Consider the following 22,345-nt stretch of genomic DNA (forward strand, 5'->3'; position numbering starts at 1 on the left):
GCAGAGCGTAGTCATCCCCATCGCCCTTTGTCAGAAACTATAAATTGGACATGTTTGCCTCTGCCAAGGCATCATTCGGCATCATTCAGCAGGCGGGTCCGGCAGGGGGTTGTTTCCACGACCAACTCCATGGACAGACCTCCTTCCCGCCCTAGTGACAATTAACTTGGGTATGTCCCATGCTTGGACTCTCCAAGCAGCGCACAGGAGAATGACCATTGGCTTACCTGAAGGGTCCTTTTCTGTGCACTGCAGGAGAGTCCAACCCTGCCCAGGGTCTTCGGGTCCAGGGATTCGGGGGCATCAGATCGACTCCGTTTTTTTTCATCGCATAATCAGTCTTCTTCGGTTCCAGAACTTGTCAAAAATCTGGCATTAAGTAGTACCAGGAAGCGTGGCTAAAGAAAAATATTACCTCAGTCCTTGGACAATCAGACTAATTTAACCCATGCTTGGACTCTCATGCAGCACACAGAGAAGGACCATTCAGGTAAGCCAATGTTAATTTTCTTTTAGCTGGAATTTTTCTTGTACACCTGTTCTGTTTTTAAACTCTAAAAGGTAGCAAATGTAATATTGAGAGATATAAAGTACACTGATAAATGTAGGGTATACATATAAAATAAACTGAAAAAGATGAAGATAGAAAAAAACCAAACTGGATTGCAGAACAAATCATGGAAATAGGGGAAGGGGGGAAAGAGAAGCCAAAGCAAAGAAAGACAGAAATCTCAGGAAGGAACTTAACAAAGAATTTCGCAGAGCTGTCAGAAAAGACATGAAGGAGAATTACAAGATCTGTAAAGACACTGAACATGAAAATATAGATGGAAAAATAAAAAATAAAGTCTTTCAAAAATCTCTCAGGAGTCTTCTAAAAAGTGGTAGGGAATTTTTTTCTCTGCAAACAGATAGCTGATTTCACTGCCAAAGCCAGCTGGCATCAAACTCCCCTGATTCGAGCGGGAGCTATGAGGAATGACCCAGGATGACTCTCAGATGACTATATACTTACCTGGGAAGAATAATACTGATGGTTGCAAATCACAGTAAGAATGGCTAGAAAGTCAGCTGTCTATCTTCTCAGCTGTTCAGTTTTTAAAGTGCACCTTCATTTTAACATCACTTTTTGAATTTCTTTTTTTTAATTTACATTTTAATTGTTAATTATCTCCTTGAATGCTGAACTATCCTAAATTCCCTTACTGTATTATAATTATTTATTATTGTATATTTCTGGAGTTACAAAACACTTTTTCTCCATGGAAGTCAATGGCACAAAGACTTTTTTCTTGGAAATGAAAGTGATCTAATTTGATCCACATTTACATTGGACTCGTATACTAAGGATTTTGATAATTTAATAGTTTTGAAAAGAACTAAAAGTTTTCTTAAAACTTTTGCTTGTATCCTTGATCTTTTCTCCTCTTAAAAAGGCAGGAATTTTTTCCCCCTGTCTTATCTCTTGATTTTCTATGATGGGAAAAATTATCTCAATTTCTCTTGTATAGAACAGTTACATCTTCTGTATTTGACAGGAATTGCCTGCTTTTGTTATGAAAGTCCAGCTACAGTTAAGTTTGCAGTATATTAAAAAGGAAAGCAATCAGAAATTAAGGATTTGAACATTATACATTTTCTACAATGCCTATAAAAAGAGATACAAAAGAAATGCATATGCCAGATCAAGTTAATATTAAGGTGTTTTTAGAAGCCTTTGAAAAAGGGATGCTTTTTAACTTACAAGCAGTGTTTGAAAATTTAAATAAAAAATCCAATGAAGTAATAACAGATAAATCAACCTAAGGAAGATGTCCAACTACAGGTAACAGTATCAGTATCCGTATTCAACTAGGGTAGGCAATATATGTGTATTGTTGTTTTTTTCTTTCTTATTGCACATTTCTTTTATTTGTCCTGTTCAGTTTAGTTTTTGTTTTTTAATTTGTATTTTAACCTTTGAATAAAATAAAATTTGATGAAACAAAGATCTCTGAACTCAGAAGGAAGTACCAATTTTGAATTGTTAAAGACATCATTGGACAGAAAGTAACCGATTCAAAGAGATCAAATGAAGATGGAAAGAGTAGACTAAAATACTTTACAATAGAGATGTAAACATTCAAGATATCTTAGAAGACATTTTCTACTTATAAGAACGCCTAGATATAGAAGAGGTTAGCCCAGCACTCTGGTCATTACCAGGAAGGATACAGGAATTGTTGGAATATCACAAAAATATGACAAGCAGCAGCAGAAGAATCAGAAAAGATCTTACCCAACCTATGTTAACAAATCTGGAGAATGGCACAGTGGCGAACAGATTGGAAGAGATCAATCTATATTCCAATACTCCAAAGGTGACTTAATAGAGAGAGTGAATTATCATACAATGTCCTTAATTTTTCTGTTATCCTGTAATCTGACTATTCTGTTAATAATCCTCAAGATGCTAGCAAAATAATGCATAGGATCATCCAATCCAGAAAGAGATACAAAGAGATATTAGCTGTTCATGATGGCTTTAGTAAAAGCTAAGGAACACAACAACCTGCACTATGCTGATGACACTACTCTAATAGTGGAAGTAGAAAGTATCTGCAAGGTTTACTAATAATTCAAGGAGCATATGAAAAAATGAGACTAAAATATAAAGACCAAACTAATGACAAAAGGTACAACAACCATCATTAGAAATGACAGTGAAGATCATTCACTATCATTCATTGAAGATAGTGAAGTGGTAGACAGCTTCTTTAGGGATCAACTATTAGCAATAGCAATAGCAATAGCAGTAGACTTATATACCGCTTCATAGGGCTTTAAGCCCTCTCTAAGCGGTTTACAGAGAGTCAGCATATTGCCCCCAACAACAATCCGGGTCCTCATTTTACCCACCTCGGAAGGATGGAAGGCTGAGTCAACCCTGAGCCGGTGAGATTTGAACCGCTGAACTGCTGCTCTAGCAGTCAGCTGAAGTAGCCTGCAGTGCTGCATTTAACCACTGCGCCACCTCAGCTCCTCAATAAAGGAACAAGAAGTCAAGAAATATGTGGTAGAAGATATTCAGATGATATACTGTCTCCATTCCTATAAGGATCAGAATGGTGCAGACAATTGTACTCCTTGTGGCTCACTATAGATGTGAATGGACAATGAAGAAAATAAATAAATAGATTATCAAATAAATCAAAATTTGATCACACGGACATATTTATCCCATGTTTAAAACATTAAACAGCAGTGGGTTGATTGTGGTCCATATGTCTGATGTATTTAATTTAGACTGGTTTATCACTCTTCAAATGTAACCATTTAACCTGATCCTATAGTCACTCTCAATAGCTAAATAATAGCTACAGTAGCTAGCTAGACAGATAGATATATCTACTAAATAAGCTATAGTATTTATCCTTACCTTCTTTACCCTTTTATTGGTACTATTATTGTTCTGCTGCTTTGCATGTACAGAGTGCTTCTGTACCAAATTATTTGTTATCTAATCACACTTTTAATGATTGCAAGTTCTTACTTATCTTGTCACCTGAAATTTACTTTATTGCATGAAAATACTTCTGCATAAAAAACTTAGCCTTAGCACGTTAACAGTTTTTATATCTTTTGTATTTTCTAGGATGATAGTCCTCGTGATAGTTTGTCTGCTCCTGAATCAGTCCCAGTAACTGTGTATATTGATCTGCTTATGATAGAGAGGAAAGATGATGGCTCGTTTTACATTACAGGTAGAACTTTTCTTCCCTTCCCCATATTTAATACTGGCAACATTCAAAGTAAATGTTCTGAAAAATTTCATGTTTCTTCTGAAATTTTTAAGTTATCTCTATTTTATAATAGATTTTGTCTTGTTAAATGTATTAGCATTAACAGTTAATGAATAACTGCTAGTTGCAGAGTAAGTGTAGTTGTCTACTGATTACTTGCACAAAATAATTTTCTATCTATGTTAAAGTTGCATGTTTGTGCATTTATATAATTCCCATTGTATAACTGGACTTACTTTAAGAAATCAAATTAAAGTTGCATTAGATTAACCAATAACTTTAGAAAAATGTAGTTCCAGTTCCCATGTTTTTGTCAACATCATTTGGCAAAGACAGCATTACTGAATCTTATTTTTTCCTGTTTTTATTATATTACTGTAAATCTTAGTATATTATTATGTTGTTTATATTAATTAAAATTGACATTTTATCACTAAGATAACTTAGAATATTTTTTATTTTTACTTTCTAATATTCTGTTGATATTAATTGCAATTTAGAAAAGTGGTTCCCAAAGTGGGCGATACCACCTCCTAGGGGGCTGTGGGACGACTTAGGGGGTGCTAAGAGGCAAGTGGGACGCTAAGAGGCCAGGGAGGTGGCAGAGGAGTGCTGGAGGTGTTCTGCTATACTGTACTCCCGACTCGCCTAGCTTAGCGCGCAGGCATGGAAGGGAATGCGATGGGACCGAAAGCAAGAGTCCTTCCCCGCGTGACTTGTGTGGAGGTGGCGGCTCAGTCTCACCTCACCAGGAACCAGCGACACCGTACCTTTGGGAAGGCTTGGGTCTCTCGCGTGCCTTCAATGGGTGGAAGGGCTGGGTTCTTCTTCACCACGCGAGACTGCCAGTTAAATCTACTCCTCCAGCTGCGGGGCGGTGTCCGTGAACCCCTACACGTAGCAGTCTGAATTTTCATCTCATGGGCATGGGAATGATGCAACAGTTATAAGTGTAAAAGAACAATCATAACTCAATTCTTTCAGTGCCATTGTAACTTCATACTGTCACTAAACTAATAATTGTAAGGACCACCTGTATTTCACAAATTGCTAGGGAAGATACAAACTTGCTCTCTTCCTGCCTACATTCCAAACTCTGCTATCACTTTTCTCTCTGAAAAGCCTTTTTCCTCCTCCTGCAGCCTACAGGTAGTTCTCAGATTATAACTATAATTGAGCCCAAATTTTTTTTTGTTAAGTGAATTTTGCCCTATTTTATTATCTTTCTTGCCATTTGTTAAATGAATTACTGCACTTGTTACAAATGTTGTTAAGTGAATCTGGCTTCTCCATTGACTTTGCCTTGTCAGAAGGTTGCAAAAGATGATCATATGACCTCGGGACACTGCAACCATCAAAAATACAGTATGAGTCAGTTGCCAAGAATTCAAATTTTGATCTTACGACCATGGGGATGCTACAATGGTCATAGCTGTCAAAAATGGTCATAAGTCACTTTTTCAATACCTTTTCAATGATGAAGATTTTGATCATTTGCTGCTTCATACAGAAGTTTGTTGGCTATCAAAAGGCAACTGTGTGAGACGCTTTTACAATCTTTTTGACACTGTTGTGGAGTTTTTTGAAGACAAGAATGCCTTGCTCAGTGGTGAACTCAAAGAAATCAGGCATGACATTGCTTATTTATCAGAACTATTTGCAAAGTTCAATGAAGTGAATTTGCAGTTGCAAGGAAAGTAGGTCAATTCTTATTAAAGCCAAATCTGTCATCTCTACATTTATTTCAAAGTTAACACTATTCAAATGCAATATAGGCCGTCGTGAGCTATACCAACTTCCGAGCTTCTCTGAGCTAGAAGAGAAAGGTGGGATACAAGATGATGATCTTCAAGTTTTTTGTGACCATTTGGACATGCTGCATAAAGATATGTCTGAGCGATATCAGGATCTTCTTTTGATGGAAATTCCAGATTGGGTGATAAATCCATTTTCAGATACTGAGGAAGATGGGCTAGTGGAGGAACAACTCATAAAGCTGCACAATGACATTGAGCTGAAGCCAAAGTTTAAGAAATCGTACCAAGAATTTTGGTTACAGAAAGAAATTTCTTCACTCAATGCTATCCTGCACTATGGATAGTGGTTAAGAAGTTCCTTGTTGCATTTCCAACATCATATTTGGTGGAACATGGCTTCAGTGTGGTCATCCAACTTCTCTCCAAGCAAAGAAATCGACTCCAGATTACTGAACGTGGTGATTTAAGACTCCTGCTAAGTAACTTAAAACCAGACATTGGGAAACTGGTATCACTTCATCAAGCCCATCCATCACATTAAGAATTTACTGAACAGTGAAGTGGTTACTAAATTTTACTGAGTTTACTAAGTTACTAGTCAATAAGGTTCTTGATAAATGACTATCAGACTTTGAAAACCTGGTATCACTGGATCATGTTCAACAATTTTGTTGAATTAGCATTAACTAAAAGGGTTTTTAAATTGGATTTTGAATAAATGTGCAATTAATTGTTACAGTTTTGAATTTTACTGTTACTATCTTCCTTCCGTCGTGCAAACAGCCCAGTCACATGAACCCAACCCCCAGCCATGCCCACAGAAGCAGTAGAATTTTTTTTTGAATTCCACCACTGGGTGGGGGGCACTGAGGATCAGTTTGTAGAACCAAGGGGACAGTGGACTGAAAAACCACTGATTTAGAATATTAGTCTTGCAAGCATAAAATTCCTTAATTTCTTCATACAAATTTAAACATGTCAGGAAAAAAAGGCTGCAGATTACATCAAAGTATTAGTTATGTATTAAAGATTTTGATCTTGAGTTAGCTTGTTAGTATAGAAACCTCCACTGTATAATTGCTTTGTTCAAACATGCACGTGCGCACACCCACCCACCATGATAATAAAAAGAAAAAAGTACAAGCAAAAACCAATTTAACAAGAACAATGCAAATAAGTCATTTAAAATAAGGAAAAAGAACTATTGGGTTTCCAATTTCTCCTATTTTATATATCTGCTGTTTTAACAAATTTATTATTTTAAGCCCCTTTAGAAGCCAGACTGAAATTAATGATATTTTACATGCAGTTTGTTATATTGTATCTATGGGAACCATTCTTGCTTAAATTTGGTTAAACTTCTATTATGTGCATACTAAATCTGTTAAAGTTTTAGATGTACACAATATCAGATTCAAAACCTGATTCAAGAGTTTAGAAGATGATTGCTTTAAATCAATTGAAAAGGCATATAGGCCAATTCAGAACTAAATATGAAGTAATTTTTGGCTTTTGATTTCCATTGACTGTAAGTGATAATTTAAAATTTTTTGCAGTGACAAAACCATCAAGTGGAATAAAGCTTGGCAGCTTTAAACCAATTAATGAAGGGAAGCCATTGCCTTTCTTTTTTTTAAAAAAAAATTAAGCGCTAGATTTAATAAAAAGTATAGTAGAGTAAGCAAAACATTACTGTATACAAAATTAAGTATCTTATCCAAAGCGATCCAATTAAAATGTATGGTGACATTTTTTCTTGTAAGTAGAAGTTAGATTTCTCATTCGCATTGTCTCTTATTTCCATATTTTGAAAAATAAAAGCAACTTTTTTATTTTTTGCCAATACATAGGTCAGCTTTTTTTGCAGACCACTGAAGTGTCAGAATACTCATAAACTCTTATTAGATAGCTTACAAATTATTGTAAATACTTAATTGGGGAATTTTAATTTGGTTCTGTTAATTTCAGACCTAATTGTGTTTTGTCTTGAAAACCCAATAAATCCAGATGAAACAGACAAATTGATCAGTTTGTGAAATGAATGTACATCATTAAAACACATTTGTGGATTTTTTTGAGAATATATTCAAATAAAATGCACTGCGAATAACATTCAGAAGTTTAAAATCATTTCAATGTAAAAATATCTAGGTGATTCATGTGTTTATGAGAAGTAATAGTCCATTTAGATTATCTATATAGTTAAGAAAAGAGTTGAGGGTTAGAGTACATTTTAAAAAGGTAGATTTTGGGGGAACATTTCTTTCCTTTTAAAATACTTGGAATAATATGTTTTGAGAAATAGGTTTGATCCCAGCTCTAACTACTTGGATTGATACTATGTTGATGTTACACTATATTGCCAAAAGTATTTGCTCACCCATCCACATAATCAGAAGCAGTTGTGAGCAAATACTTTTGGCAATATATTGTATATACATTTAACAACAATATTGGTAAGAGAGAATTGAAAGTGTTTTGTGCCATATCTTTATCAATTTTTGCTTGATATAGTTCATAATAATGTGATACATTTTACTGAGTTATTGATATCAGTATCTTTATATAATCCTCTTAATTCTCTGATTTGTCTTAACAGATCATCAAACAGTTAGTAATGATTCATCAAAGACACAAAGCAGAATAGACAATCCGGATGTTGAAGCTGGTACGCCCAAGAAAAAAACTTTTCATTCCCGGTCCACACAAACATTTCCAGAAATTAGCACTCCCCAAGAATTTATGACTTCACCCATAGTAATCAAAGAACAGGTAATGAAAAATCTGCTATATTTTTTCTTTCTTTCTTTCCTTCCTTCCTTTTGTAAAATTTATTTTATAATGGCAGTTAAAGATTTTATATTGTAAAGGACAGCATATTCTTTTGAAGGAAACTGAAAGCCAAATTTGGTTTTCCTCAAGTATTTTACAGTGTTGTGGAGGATACATTATTTAGAGTGTGATGTTATAAACAATAAACAAAAAAAACCTGTACATAAATGTATGAAAAAATGGATATAATTTTAATATATCAGGTGAAATAAACTGCTTTTTAAAATGCATTTATAGAAATTGTAAAAAATTAGGTTAATATGTAACACTAAAATACGAACCATGGCTCAAAGCAAAACAGTAGATTTATAACATATAAATTCAGCCATGATATTTTTAAAGCCTTGCAGTAGAATACTTTTTCCCCAATACTAAGTTTAATTCAATAATAATAATAATAATCTTTATTGTCATTGTACTTAAATACAACAAAATTGGTTTTAACCTCACTGGTACAAAATTATAGCAGAAACGAAGAAAAGAAAAACAATATGTGTTTGTGTTAACTGAAGTCATAACATAGTGGTCAGCTGATAGTTCCTGCCGAATAGGTTTATGCATATGCAGTATACCTATCCTGTAAAAAGGAGTGTTGAGTTGAAGCTTAATCATAATAGGCAGCAGGGCCTTAAATGGTTTCTGGCAAATCTATTCTACACTTCACAAACATGCTGATGTGACTTTTTACATGTCTTAGAAGTGATTTTTTAATGTGTGTTATAAAGCTGTGATGTTATCAAACTTAATTTAGCATTTTAAGATTAAAATTATTTATTTACTTATTTATTACAGCTTATAGAAGAAAATGAATGTCTAAAACAGGAATTAGCCAAAGCCAAGATGGCCCTTGCTGAAGCTCATTTGGAAAAAGATACCTTGCTTCACCATATTAAAAAAATGAATAATGAAAAATGTTAGCAGACCCTATACATTAATGTGAAAGAAGAAGGGACACATTTTATATTAATTTTTGTTTATGGAACTGAACTCAGAGCAACATTTCTGCAAAAAATGCACTTGTAAAAAGGGATAAGAAATTTAGATTTTTTTCTTTTTAAACTCTTTTAAGTTGCACTGATGTGAAGAAGAACAATTGCTATTATACATCATTAACTTGTGAAATAACAGGTAAATGAATAAAATATTCCTTTGTCACTGATAGGATAATTTCATTTTCATTTGTGAAGATAAAAAATCTTTGTTACAACAAAAGGACTGTTCAAAAGATATTAAATTTACACTACACATAAAATGATCTATTATGAAAATGTGTAATTGTCTTGCAGAAATAGTTCAGGCGCCAACAAGATGTTCTTAAAAATTAGCACCTTCAAATCTCAAAATGTATAACTATAGCATGGGAAAGGATAATATGGTGATGTATGTTGGGAAAAATTGGAAATTGCACAATCAGTTGGACAACGATTTCTTATTAGTTCACAGAATAATAGGGTTGTTAGATCTGAGCTCTTTTCGAGGATCATTAATCATTTTTTTTGCTTTGACTATGAATCTCAGCCATTTTTAGAAACTTTTACATTTTTAACAGTTGAATGTTCTTTTGTAAATTAACATCGCTGTATATTAATATGCTTGAAAACAGTTATTTGAATTTGTAACACTTTAACAAAATGTAAAGTTGCATTTTTTATCACAGATTATGTGTAAAAATTAAACTTTAAATTTTTAGTTTAAAAATTGCTGTAAATAAGTAAAGTACACCAATCTGTGCAAAAGATTCCTAAATTTTTAAAATAACAACTAAATCCCTGACAGAACACATATCAGGATGATAATAGTATATAGGCTATTCAGTGATCTTTCTCGATCATTACTTGAAAATATTGTGAGGGGTATGTATTTGCTATACTTGAACTGTAAAATAATTCAGGGAATGATTGATTTCTTTTTTAAAGTAAAAATAAGAGACCAAACAATTAAAATCTGATGACTGAGTTTTGCAAAGAGGACACATCAAGATGTCCAACTTATGTAAAACAATTATATATGCCTTTATTTTAAAACATAAGTCTTGATTTTATGAAGATCAGCATATTTTTCATCTCCTATTCCTTTCAATTGAAATTATAATTTATCTTTATTTCTTCCTAAATATTATCTCACTATTTCTCTATGCTTTCTTCTGCCACTTTAATTAGTTTATCAGAAACAAAGTTATATTTCTCCAAATCTACAAAATACTTGACTAAATGGTAAGTTATTTTCCAGATTACTTTTGGACAGGTTATTTATGCACAGTCCATTTTAAAAGACTATACATAACTAACTACCATTTAACTTGATATTAAGATTCATTTAGCTTCCTGCAGCTTTATTTCTAAGTAGGCTATATGTAAAATTATATTACAAAATAAATATATACAGGTAGTCCTTGGTCAATAATAACAATTGGGACTAGAATTTCTAAAGCTAGCCAATGCAGTCATAAAGTGTGTTGTGACTATACCGCTTAGAGATAGCAGCACTGGCACTTCCTGTTGCCAATGTTAAGCAAATTCCACAATGTCACATATTTGTGACTTGAGGGCTTCCCCATTCACTGTGCTCGTAAGAAGCCAAGAAAGAAACTGAACAATCAGATCAAATGACATGACTGTGGGTACACTGCTGAGCTGGAATTTGAAGGACTAGTTGTAAGTACCATTTGTTTAGCACCATTGTAAGATGTGTAAGCACTGTAAGGTGGAAATTGCTTGAAATTGATACTGTTGTTCCCTTATTTCATGCTTGTCATACTACCATACTAACGGTTTGGTCAAAAAATAATAGAATTTGGTTTTGTTCTTGTTTGAATTCACTGAACAAATCCAGTATTGTAAGCCTTGCCAGGTAGACCAGACAGCAAACATAACCAGATCAACTAATTCTACTTTACTGTAAAGCTACATGAACAGAAACTTGTAAATCTGAAAGTACAATTCGGCCACTGTCTCCTTTATAGTCCAAGAACTTAGATTTCCTTCTGAGTTTCTTGCTCCACCCCACTTTGCAACTGTGGGCTATATTGTCTCTTATCTAATTGTTCCCTAAGCTGCATCTCTTCACCCAGTCTCCCGAAGATCTTTTCCACAGAACATTAGAAGCTACTATTTTACTCACTTTGCTGTTCTTTATAAGAAAAAGATTTTTGAGTTAACAATTTTTAAAGCACAGAATTGTCATTTTAAAGCAAATAATAATTTCATTTTCTGATTCAGTTTTTAAAAAAAACCAATTATTGGTGCTGTGAAAAAGAATCCTTCAAATACTAAAATTAAAAACTGTTATTAAGAGATTCCTATGAATGAATTAAGGCCTCTTACTTCATGCTTCCCAGTTGGTATGGAAGAAGTGGGTTGGACTTTGCATGAGCATATCATCTTTCTGTCATTTATTGCAACATGCATTTTTTCAGGTTTTAGTACATGCCTGAAAAAGAAATGTTGCTGCTGAAATGAATCACATAATTAAAGCAGTATGTATTTAATGAGATTCTTAATGTGGCTGCATCTTTTTTCAACTTGTGTGAAAACCTAAAAAAAGAGAAATGTAATAAATTGCGCTGTGGTCTGAACCACATTCCATAAATTATTTTGAATTGTACATATTCTTATTTGTAATGATGAGGCAACTTGAATAGAATTTCATTGCATTTAGAAAATGAATTAAATGTTAATTTTAGTAAACAATAGTTCTTTCAGTTAAAAAAAGACCTGTGTGAAGGTCACAGAATAGTGAAAGTAAGTTGTGCTCCTATTTATTGGTAAAATATCAATTTGGTAAATTGAAGAAAGGAATCTAATTATTATTATTATGTTTGGGCTGTTAGTCTGAGCTCCGAGCTTGACAATTTGGTAGAAAATATTTTGTCACCATTCGAGGAGACATCATAAGTGTGGTTTGAATTGTGCTCATCTTGTCAGAGCATTGGCTTTTAAATACCATTTTATGTGATGCAAATTAGTGTGGATGTTATTTGTTTGGCTACTTCTGAGTCAGGGTTTGACTTCCGACTGTTAAATTTTTATATTTAGTGTACTACCCAATATACAGAAACCATGCATCTCCTTGGAAGACATTCCAAGACTCACATTCTAGCCACCATGAATGTTTATGACCTATACACCAACATCCTCTACAAGAAAGTATTGCAAACCATCAGAAATTCCATCTCTGGTGGCACCACAGGACATCTGCCAAACATTTCATACATATAAATTATATAATTATGAAAACTTGCAAGAACCTGTGGTGGCGCACTGGTTAAAATGCAGTACTGCAGGCTACTTCTGCTGAGTGCCAGCTTCCATCCTTCCAAGATCGGTAAAATGCGGACCCAGATTGTTGGGGATAATATGCTGAAGCGGTATATAAGTGTTATTGCTATTTCCATTTTAATTGAAGTAATGTGGGCATTTAACAGTCTTTAATTTAGAACAATGCTCCCCCAGCTCCTACTTCCAAAAGTCTCTGGATAAAATTCATCAATGACAAATGTACTGTCTTGATTCACAAGCAAAAGTAGAGGTCATCAAGATTTAAATCAGAGAAATTGCACATTAAGTAAAACCTGCTCCCATTCAGAATACAACACAAATTCATTATATTAAAGTAACAATGTTCATCTCTTCAGATCTATCGGATAAACACATGGTGAGTATAACTCAAGCATGTATCAAATATCTACAGAACTTTGCAATCAATAGATCATCAGGCCTTCTATAAGACGTCAAATTCACATTATGATAAAACAGAATACCACTTATTAAAAGCCAATTCTGGACAGTATTTCCTTTCATAGGCCTTTACTTGCATGATGATCAATAAATAGGTATTGTTTAGTGGTCAACCACAGTTGCTTAGTCATTCAAGTTAAATCATCTGTTAAGCAGCAGGAACAGCAGCATATCAGATCACAATGGACTAAATGGATCCAGATGCCAGTTCTGCAGAAATTGTTCTTCGGTGCCCAAATTACAATGGAGGCTATGTTTGCAGCAATCTGCATAAGTTTTCTTGTATATGTAGAGCCATATTACATGCGAGAAAAATATCTCAGCAGTCTCTTAACATGCTTCAATTTCAAGTAAAGTCAGATTAAAATTACCTACTGTAATTGCAACATTCTCCATACCACATTATTTGGGAAATGATTAACATTCTCTCCCTGCCATTGCAAGTTTTAAGATTATGGGATTTTTCTCTCTGTGTTGGGGTGATCCTATTTATGTATGTCAATTAGGGACAATAATGTGGATTCATTGGTTAAAACCACTGAAAAGGAGGAACAGACTTTTCTTTTTTTAAAAATAGCGAGCATAGATTTTACTTCATATCTCAACTTTGATAAATAGCTTATTTAAAATGAAAACTGGAAATTATGAATAGATTTGTTTATTTATTTATTTGCATTCCATTCTTATTGTTGAAGCCAGCAGCAGAAATTAAAATTCTTCAAAACAGATACAGCGTTCTACATTATGACTCCATAGTGGATATTTAGGTATGACTATGTAGTATATTTATTTATTTAATTGTAAACAATTAGGACTGTGCTGTTAAAAAGATAATGTAATTTTTGGTTAAATATAAAAACTTTGGATTCTTTGTATCTCGTTCAGATTTAGATAAACACAACCATATGGGTTTCTTGACTCCAGTACAGGAAATAATTCATCATTCTCTTCTTCCAGGGTGTTTTTTTAACAAGCTTACAGATCTGGAATTCTGTATGTATCCTGGCTTGATGTTGCTTGCCATGCGAGCTCAGAGAAAGTTGATCAAGTACTGCCAGCCGCTGTTACCATATTAAAAATTATCATCAAAAATGACCATCAAATTGTTTCTAGTGAAATTGGTGTCAAGCTCACAAAAAAGAATTTAGTGGTAATTCCCAAACACTCTACAGTTTTACTAGGCTTAGGTTCAACTCAATTGTGAAGACACAAGATGGGTCCAGCTAAGTTAACACTAAACAACAGCCTAATCAAGGAACAACCAAAAACCATCCCACCATACTGACAGGGCAAGTCTATATTATATAAAATGAGACCAAACCCCACTCCCTACTAGCACTGATGACGTTACCTAGTCTGGTAATGAAATATAGGTGAAACGCAAAAAATTAGAATATTGTGCAAAAGTTCATTTATTTCAGTCATGCAACTTAAAAGGTGAAACTAATATATGAGATAAGACTCGTTACATGCAAAGCAAGATAGTTCAAGCCGTGATTTGTCATAATTGTGATGATTATGGCATATAGTTCATGAAAACCCCAAATCCACCATCTCAGAAAATTAGAATATTACATGCAATCAATAAAACAAGGATTGTACATAGAACAATATTGGACCTCTGAAAAGTATAAGCATGCATATGTACTCAGTACTTGGTTTGGGCCCCTTTTGCAGCAATTACTGCCCCAATGCGGCGTGGCATGGAAGCTATCAGCCTTTGGCACTGCTGAGGTATTATGGAAGACCAGGATGCTTCAATAGCGGCCTTCAGCTCTTCTGCATTGTTCGGTCTCATGTCTCTCTTCTTTCTCTTGGCAATGCCCCATAGATTCTCTATGGGGTTCAGGTCAGACGAGTTTGCTGGCCAATCAAGCACAGTAATCCCACGATCATTGAATCAGGTTTTGGTGCTTTTGGCAGTGTGGGCAGCTGGAAAATGAAGTCAGCATACCCATAAAGCTTATCTGCGGAAGGAAGCATGAAGTGTTCCAAAATGTCCTGGTAGATGGCTGTGTTGACCCTTGTCTTAATGAAGCACAATGGTCCAAAGTCTTGTTGCTCAGTGGTCCAAAGTCCTCTTTTCTGATGAGAGCAACTTTTGCCAAAAGCACCAAAACCTAGTTCAATGACTGTGGGATTACTGTGCTTGATTGGCCTCTCCATTCTTCCTCTATACTCTGGGTCCTTGGTTTCCAAATGAGATGCAAAAGTTGCTCTCATCAGAAAAAAGGACTTGGACCACTGAGCAACAAGACTTTGAAGCACTTCGTGCTTCCTTCTGCATTCTAATCTATCTATCTTCCTTCTAATTTTTCGAGTTTCACCTGTATATGCAAGAAAACCACCAAACTTGGAGAACACCAGGGACTCCACAGTTCAACTCTGAGCTACAAATATTATCTTCTATCATTGTGCTTAAACATTCCATACATTTTACCTCTTCCTGAGAAGCAAATCATTTTGTGCCAGCAGTTCACATTTAGTTATCTCTAATTATGATCTCATATATCAAATTTCTCCCTTTGAATCTATTCAGCCAGTCAATTATTTCTAATATTATTTTCTTTGAACTCTGGGTTAGATGGATACATGTAAAGATCATTTGAGATCACCAGTATCTGAGCTGCTTTCCTAGATTTTCAAAGTCCGTAGTGATAAGTTGTAGCTTTTCATCCATCTGTTGAATAGCTGGAATGGTGAACTGCTAGTGAATTTGATATATGCTGTTCATAGTATACTTTAAAAGGCAATGGGTCTAATAATCACACATCTCTTTTACTGCAGCTTCTTGTAATAGCAAATTACAAACCATTATGAGTCTTCTCTTTGTTTCCTGTAGGGCGAAGATGCATCTGCTCTGCATTCACTATTTTATCATCTATTTTTCTTTCTTTACTCACAATCTGTTTCTTTTATGAGGACTGGAATGTCTTAATTTCAAGAGTGCAGAATAGCTTTTATGTCTCCTATTTCCAGCTGGTACTCTAAAACTGGTTTATTTCTTTCCTTGTCTTAGCTCTGGACAGTTGATTCCTTTGACAGGCTCTGCTTTAGTCCTACTTTGTTTAATCTGATATATCTTCATTCTTTTGAAGTATGGTCAATTATTGTTGCAACCTTCTGACTTTTTCTTCAAGTACAATTCCAAATTTGTACATACAGTACTGCGAATATGTCAATTTGTTTTTATGTAGGAACACAAACATCCTATAAATCATTGCAAGTTACAAGTGATGTATCTTGTCCCTGTATCTTTACTTTTATTTCCTAAAGAAACATCTATTTAAAGACTTTTTTTTTTTGGGTTCTCTTCTCAAACTCTCAACTTGTCAAATGCATATTGCTGATAGAAAATGTGCTAGGAATTCCCTTTTAAAGTCTTCCACTATCAAACCCTCATTTTCCCAGTTCACTCAATAAACTTGCACCCTGGGATCCGGGTATTTTTCTTCTCCTACTGTCTTTGCTTACTCAGCAATAACACATTGATTTCCATTCTGCAGTCAGTAGCTTTCAGGCCACATCTTTTGCAGTAAGAGATTCTGCTGAGACTGAAAGACAAGGTGCTGTATCTCTAGATACAGATATTCAACAGATTGGAGAGGTAGTTTTAGGCTTATAAAGAAACCAATTCTTAGCCCATCAGGCAAAAAGACTGAAAGAAAAAAAAATCAAAAGCTTCAAAGAAACCCAGGATTAATGAACTCACTAATAAAGGAGGCTGTAGGGTTCCTATCTCTCTTCTCAAGATTTTTTATTCTAACTCCTAATTCTGGGTATAAAAATCATTAAAGGAAATCCATGTGAATCTTGTTTCTTTGATTGTGCTTTTCTTTTAAGGAGCTTGATGCTTGCAAGGCGCAGATATAGAAGGATAACCTTTTCATTCTTACAGCTGAACACAGTCCTTCGGTACATGCAGTTTCTCTAGTCATTCTCTTCCCTCTACTGTTACCATTTTTGTTTGCTTCACTATTTGTTTACTCAAAATTTGATCTTGGATGAACCTGATAGAGGTAGCTTTACACCAAAATTAATGACACCAGTTACCTTTCTTCCATATTACAGAAAGGTAAAATCAGGACACAATAATAAATTCCACTTTTCATCAGCCTAGTGACCATAATCAATGGATGAGATAAAATCAGCTATATTTTTTTGATAAGGATGCAATATATTGGTATATGGTATACCATAATGTGCCTCAAAAACAAAATCATAAAATGACTCAGAATTGTGTGCTTTAAAAGAAAATATTAAAATTATAAGCTCTGCAGTACAATAAAATAAGTAACACAAAATTCAGTGTGGAAAAAAATAAATATGACAAATTTAGGGCTCTTCCCAACACATTCATTGGTATTCTTTTCTCCCATCCTTTACAATCATTATGGCCCTTCTATTCTTCCCACCCAGGGATTCTGGTCCTGATATCAAGGGAAGAAGGATGACAGAAGCCACCTCTTTCTCTTCCCTGCTAGCCTTCTCCTGTGGCTCAGATCCTTTGCTACTTCATACTGAGGAGCTATTTGCCCTTACCTCTGTGCTTGCTGCAGGGTGTTGCTGGTAATAGTGTCCTTGGTGATGATGGTGGAAGCAGTGCTTTCCAGGAAGTGTGGAGCGAGGCAAAGGCATTGGCTGCCTTCACTCTGGTAGTCAAATCCTAAAATGGCTATGGAGGCAAAAAGCCCCATAGCTGAATGAGAGAGGGTGATCCTGCAGTGAGTCAATTGGAACCCTGCAGGTGACTGACCTCCTTCAGTCTTCCTCAACAGAGAGCATTTGTATAGAGGATGGCTTAATCCATTTTCTTCTGAAAAATATGAATTTCTTACATCATCTCTTCAGCCTGCCTCAGTGGCAGCTTGGCCTTGAAATGGAGGTTCCAGCTGGAGGAGAGGACATGTCATTAAGGATTGGTAAGTAGCCCATCTCAAAGCAATAGTCCTTTAATGTAAAAAGAGTCATCTTAATGAAACCTGGTGTTTAACATAAAGACAGACAATTTAATGAACATTTTTGAAATAACATTATTGTGATTGGTTATTGTGTAAAGTTCAAAGTATGAAGAATAATCCAGAAATGATAGAGGCCTATTGAGGAAAATAAAGAGAAGTTCCGACTAGTTCTATTTGTTAGCACCCTAACAACTCCTAAGAAGTATAAAATTAGCATCTTGTATATGGTCAATCTGACATTTTGCTGCTGAAAGAATGATTTATCTGACATTTAACTGAACACAATATAGTTGTGTTCAATTGAATGTGAATCCTTGAATTTAGCCAGCTTCTCAGTTAGTAGAAGAGTTACTTGTGATATAATTTCTAACTAGTTAAATTGAGAGATTTATTAAATTAATTATATGAATAAAATATTTTAATGATTTTTTCCACCAAAAAATAAACTGTAAATATATATCAATAAAAGAGAATGTATGTAATTGTAAATATCTATTTTTAAACTAGTTATACCATAACCCACAGCCTGGTATAATTATGTACCAATACTACTGTTAATAAAATATTAAGTCATAACAATATAAAGACACTCTTAGGGGCAAATGTTTTGGACATTATATATAGCATGACCCTGCCAAATGACTGGGGGTGGGGGGAAACTGTTAACAGAAAACAGATTGTCACTTTTTTCTTGGTGTGAAAATATACATTATATGGGTATAATATGAGCCAATTTGATGCAGTAACTAAAGGCACTGGGATAGAAAATGAAAAACTATGAGTTTTAGTCATGCCCTGGTCACATTGTTTATGTTACATAGTGCTAATATCAGTAAAAAGAGGTGGGCTTTGATGCTTTGTAGGGCTGTGGAATTTAGATGCACTGGTCTAATCACAGTAAGGTCAGACCTTACAGTGTGGCTATAAAGGTCATATTATGATTTATATTGCTTTATTTATCACTCCTATGTAACATTTCTGGGGTATATAATCCATAACCTTGCTTAGTTCAGGGCTCTTTGGCATTATTTTGGCCTGAAGCCCAGGGATATCTTAATTTATTAGTTTTATTTATTATTCTATTTATTTAATTGTGCATACCAATAAAAAATACTTTGTTGCATCTATCTCAAAATGCTATGGTTCCTGATTTAAAATGAATATTTTCCCACAACAGACATCTGGATCAGATATAATGCTCTTTTAAACCAAAAATATCTGTCCCTCAGTTGAACTCCAGATGACATTTTGATATATTCTCTGTGTGATTTTATGTCAAGGGTTTTGTTTAAGAAGTACGATCGCCTGATCCTGTCCCAGCTTTATCAGCATCTTACTTGAGAACCTCCGTTTATGTAATTTGTCATTTATTAGGAATTTCCAGGAGAAATAATATTTATCTGATAAAGTAAGATATACCAGACTTTGGGATGAAAAATAGCTTTTAAGAAATATCTGAATACATACAACCATGCCCTTCTTTTCATTTGTTATAAATCTTGCATCCAAACATACAGCAGAGTTAAGTGCATATTTTGCTATCTGAAATTCTTTGGAAACTAATTTGAGACGTCTCCAATTTCTAGTTGACACCTGGATTTAATTGTACTCCATAGAAAACCTATGCCAATGTATTGGCTTCAAAAGCTTCACAGAAGCTAGTACATATTGGGCTTTTCTAGTGAAAAAGAGAGGATTGCCAGGAAACCTCTCTGAATGTTCAGAGCTATTTGGATAATAGGAGTATGTTGCTTTGCTGAAGAATGCAGTACAAATCCCAAGTACTTAAAATGAAGCATTTGTTCAATAATATAATCTTTGACATTCCATCAGAATTTTACAAAATGCATAGTATTTGTTTTCTCATGATTAATCTGTAATGAGTATTCTTAGAAAAATGGACTATTGCTCCCATGGCTCTTCTAAGACCTAGCAGTGTCTGCAATAGTACTGCAATAGTGTAAAGTGGTATAATTATGTTTAGCCTGGTTTAGGGAATTACTTAAGGCATCTATCAATATACTCTTGTTTAATCTCTAGTTGGAATTTTAGAGGAGTTCAGTTACAGGATATATGTTACACTCAAGCTTGTATTCTTATGAGGTTCATTTAATAGGGTAAGCAACTGTTTATCAATTGTAGATGCTTTGAGTGTTTCTAAAGATGAAATCCAAGGCCTGCTTTAGATCCACAAACAAGGGAGAAAGGGCTGACTTAGGTGGTTGAGTATATTTTTCTTGAGCATATCTAGTCTTGAGCTATCACCAGTCTCTCTGAAACCTTACCTGTAAAACCTTACCTTACGCCACCAGAGTTGAAATTTTCAGCTTGGACACCCTGGAACTACGCCGCCTATGGTCTGACCTAAGCATAGTACACAACATTGTCTGCTACAATATCCTACCTGTCAACGACCATTTCAGCTTCAACCTCAATAATACATGGGCAAACAATAGATACGAACTCAAGGTAAATCGCTCCAAACTCAATTGCAGAAAATATGACTTCAGCAACAGAATGGTCAACGCTTGGAATGCTCTTCCTGACTCTTTTGTTACATCCTCAAACCCCCACAGCTTCAACCTTAAACTGTATACCGTGGACCTCACCCCATTCCTAAGAGGTCTGTAAAGGCGTGCATAAGTGCACCAGTGTGCCTACCAGCCCTGTCTTACTGTCCCTATTTATTTGTATTCATTTTGTTTGTTCATGTACATGTTTATACTTACACCTGTTATCTTGTACAAGTTTGACAAAATCAATCAATCAATCAATCAATCTGCCAGGAGGTTCTTGTCTAGCCAGTCTCCGAGTTTCTTATAAATATGGCACAGATCTTACTCATTAGATTAAAGATGCTCACTGGGCACCGTGACTGGATATCTTTCATTGTCTTCTTCTAGTTAGGAATAATTATGGCTGTTCCCATGTTCTGTTAAATGTGCTTTGTGTTACAGTATTAAATCCTGCCTTTGTAATAATGTATGCAAATAACATCACATTTGGAGGTAAATATATTGGGTCGTGATTTTTCTTTCCTCAAATGTCTTATGTTTTTAGCCATTCTTAGTATATTTTAAGCAATAAAACAACTCTGAAATGTCATGCATTACAAGCAATTTGGAGGAATAATTAGAAGCAATCTGGTTTTAATGATAAACAGGAAGGTTGTAAAAGTACATGTATTTAAAGCACAGTCCTTCAAGAACTACTTATGGATTTTAAATTTTAATTTGCTAGGAGTAAGTTATGATTACTGTACATGTATTCATTATATTAACTGGTTTACTTAATTTAAATGAAATATAAATATATTTCAGAGCAGCCTCATTAGTTTTTTAGATTGGCCTTATTTTCTGGAGTGCACTCTCTAAAATACCATTCATATGACAATTTGGGCCCTTCACCCAAGAAAAATACATAATCCTGCAATGTGGTTTCATATTTATAGAAGGGATGTTATATGCCATGATGTTTAACTGGCCAATTTCCCCCTCTAATCCTTGCCTTCCTCATATGTCCCAAATGCAATCTTTAAAAACAATTGTCCCCCTAAGACGGTTCAGAAGGCTCATCTTGGTGGTCACCAATTACCAAAAAAAAAAAAAAAGGGGGGGGGGGAGAGGAGGGAAAAAATCTGGAAGACTGGGGTAGTTTTTAAGATGTAATCCTTTAAAAGAAAAAAAAAGCAGGGTTGCAGCCAAAGGATCTTCGTTCAACTGTATAGATGTGCCTTAAAATTCCAACTAATTTTATAACAACTGAAAAATCGGAGTGGTCCTCACTTCCTTTTTCCAACCGCAGTCAATGCTGCCTTTCCTCGCCACTCCCGTCACAACGTTAAGTCGTCGCAACAGCACATCGATTCTTCGTTGAATCGTTTTTGTTTACTTTCCGGAGTGATTCCCCCCGTCAGAGAAACGCTACCGACTCCCATCAGAGACTCTGCCGGCGCCACTTCCTTCCACCGTTCTCCCTTCCTCTCCATCACCCCGCTTCCTAAGGTGAAGCAGCCTTGCGGGGAGGGAGAGGGAGCGCGCGCAGCTCGCCACTCGGCAGCAGCTGTTCTCTTTCAGCGCGCGCCGCCAGGCCCATAGAAGCGCAAGCGCGCGCGCGACACCGCAGTAGAGCGCGAGGCGAGCTGCCCGCCGGTGCCACCGCCGCTCTTTAGGGAGAGCTGGCAACCTCAGGCCGGGCAGCAGAATCCCCGTTGCGTCAGGATCGAGGGCAAGGGCACGCCAATGGGAGGGGAATAGGGGAGGGGGCGCAGTAGGCCG

The 22,345-nt window shown here is 35.2% G+C and overlaps 1 protein-coding gene across 2 annotated transcripts in view; it reads left to right on the forward strand.

Moving 5' to 3' along the window:
• BLTP3B (bridge-like lipid transfer protein family member 3B) overlaps positions 1–11,863 on the forward strand; it is a 72,391-nt gene extending 60,528 nt beyond the window's left edge. For both annotated transcript variants that reach the window (XM_087723305.1, XM_087723306.1), the window contains exons 19-21: positions 3,635–3,743; positions 8,139–8,311; positions 9,164–11,863. In XM_087723305.1, the coding sequence (XP_087579431.1) occupies positions 3,635–3,743; positions 8,139–8,311; positions 9,164–9,289 (408 nt within the window). In that variant the 3' untranslated portion in view covers positions 9,290–11,863. The remainder of the gene's footprint in view (positions 1–3,634; positions 3,744–8,138; positions 8,312–9,163) is intronic.
• The last annotated feature ends 10,482 nt before the right edge of the window (positions 11,864–22,345 follow it).

The sequence above is a fragment of the Thamnophis sirtalis genome, unplaced genomic scaffold, assembly GCF_051295495.1.
Source record: "Thamnophis sirtalis isolate CommonGarterSnake01/CBP01778 unplaced genomic scaffold, rThaSir2_p1.2 scaffold_9, whole genome shotgun sequence".
Classification (NCBI taxonomy): Eukaryota; Metazoa; Chordata; class Lepidosauria; order Squamata; family Natricidae; genus Thamnophis; species Thamnophis sirtalis.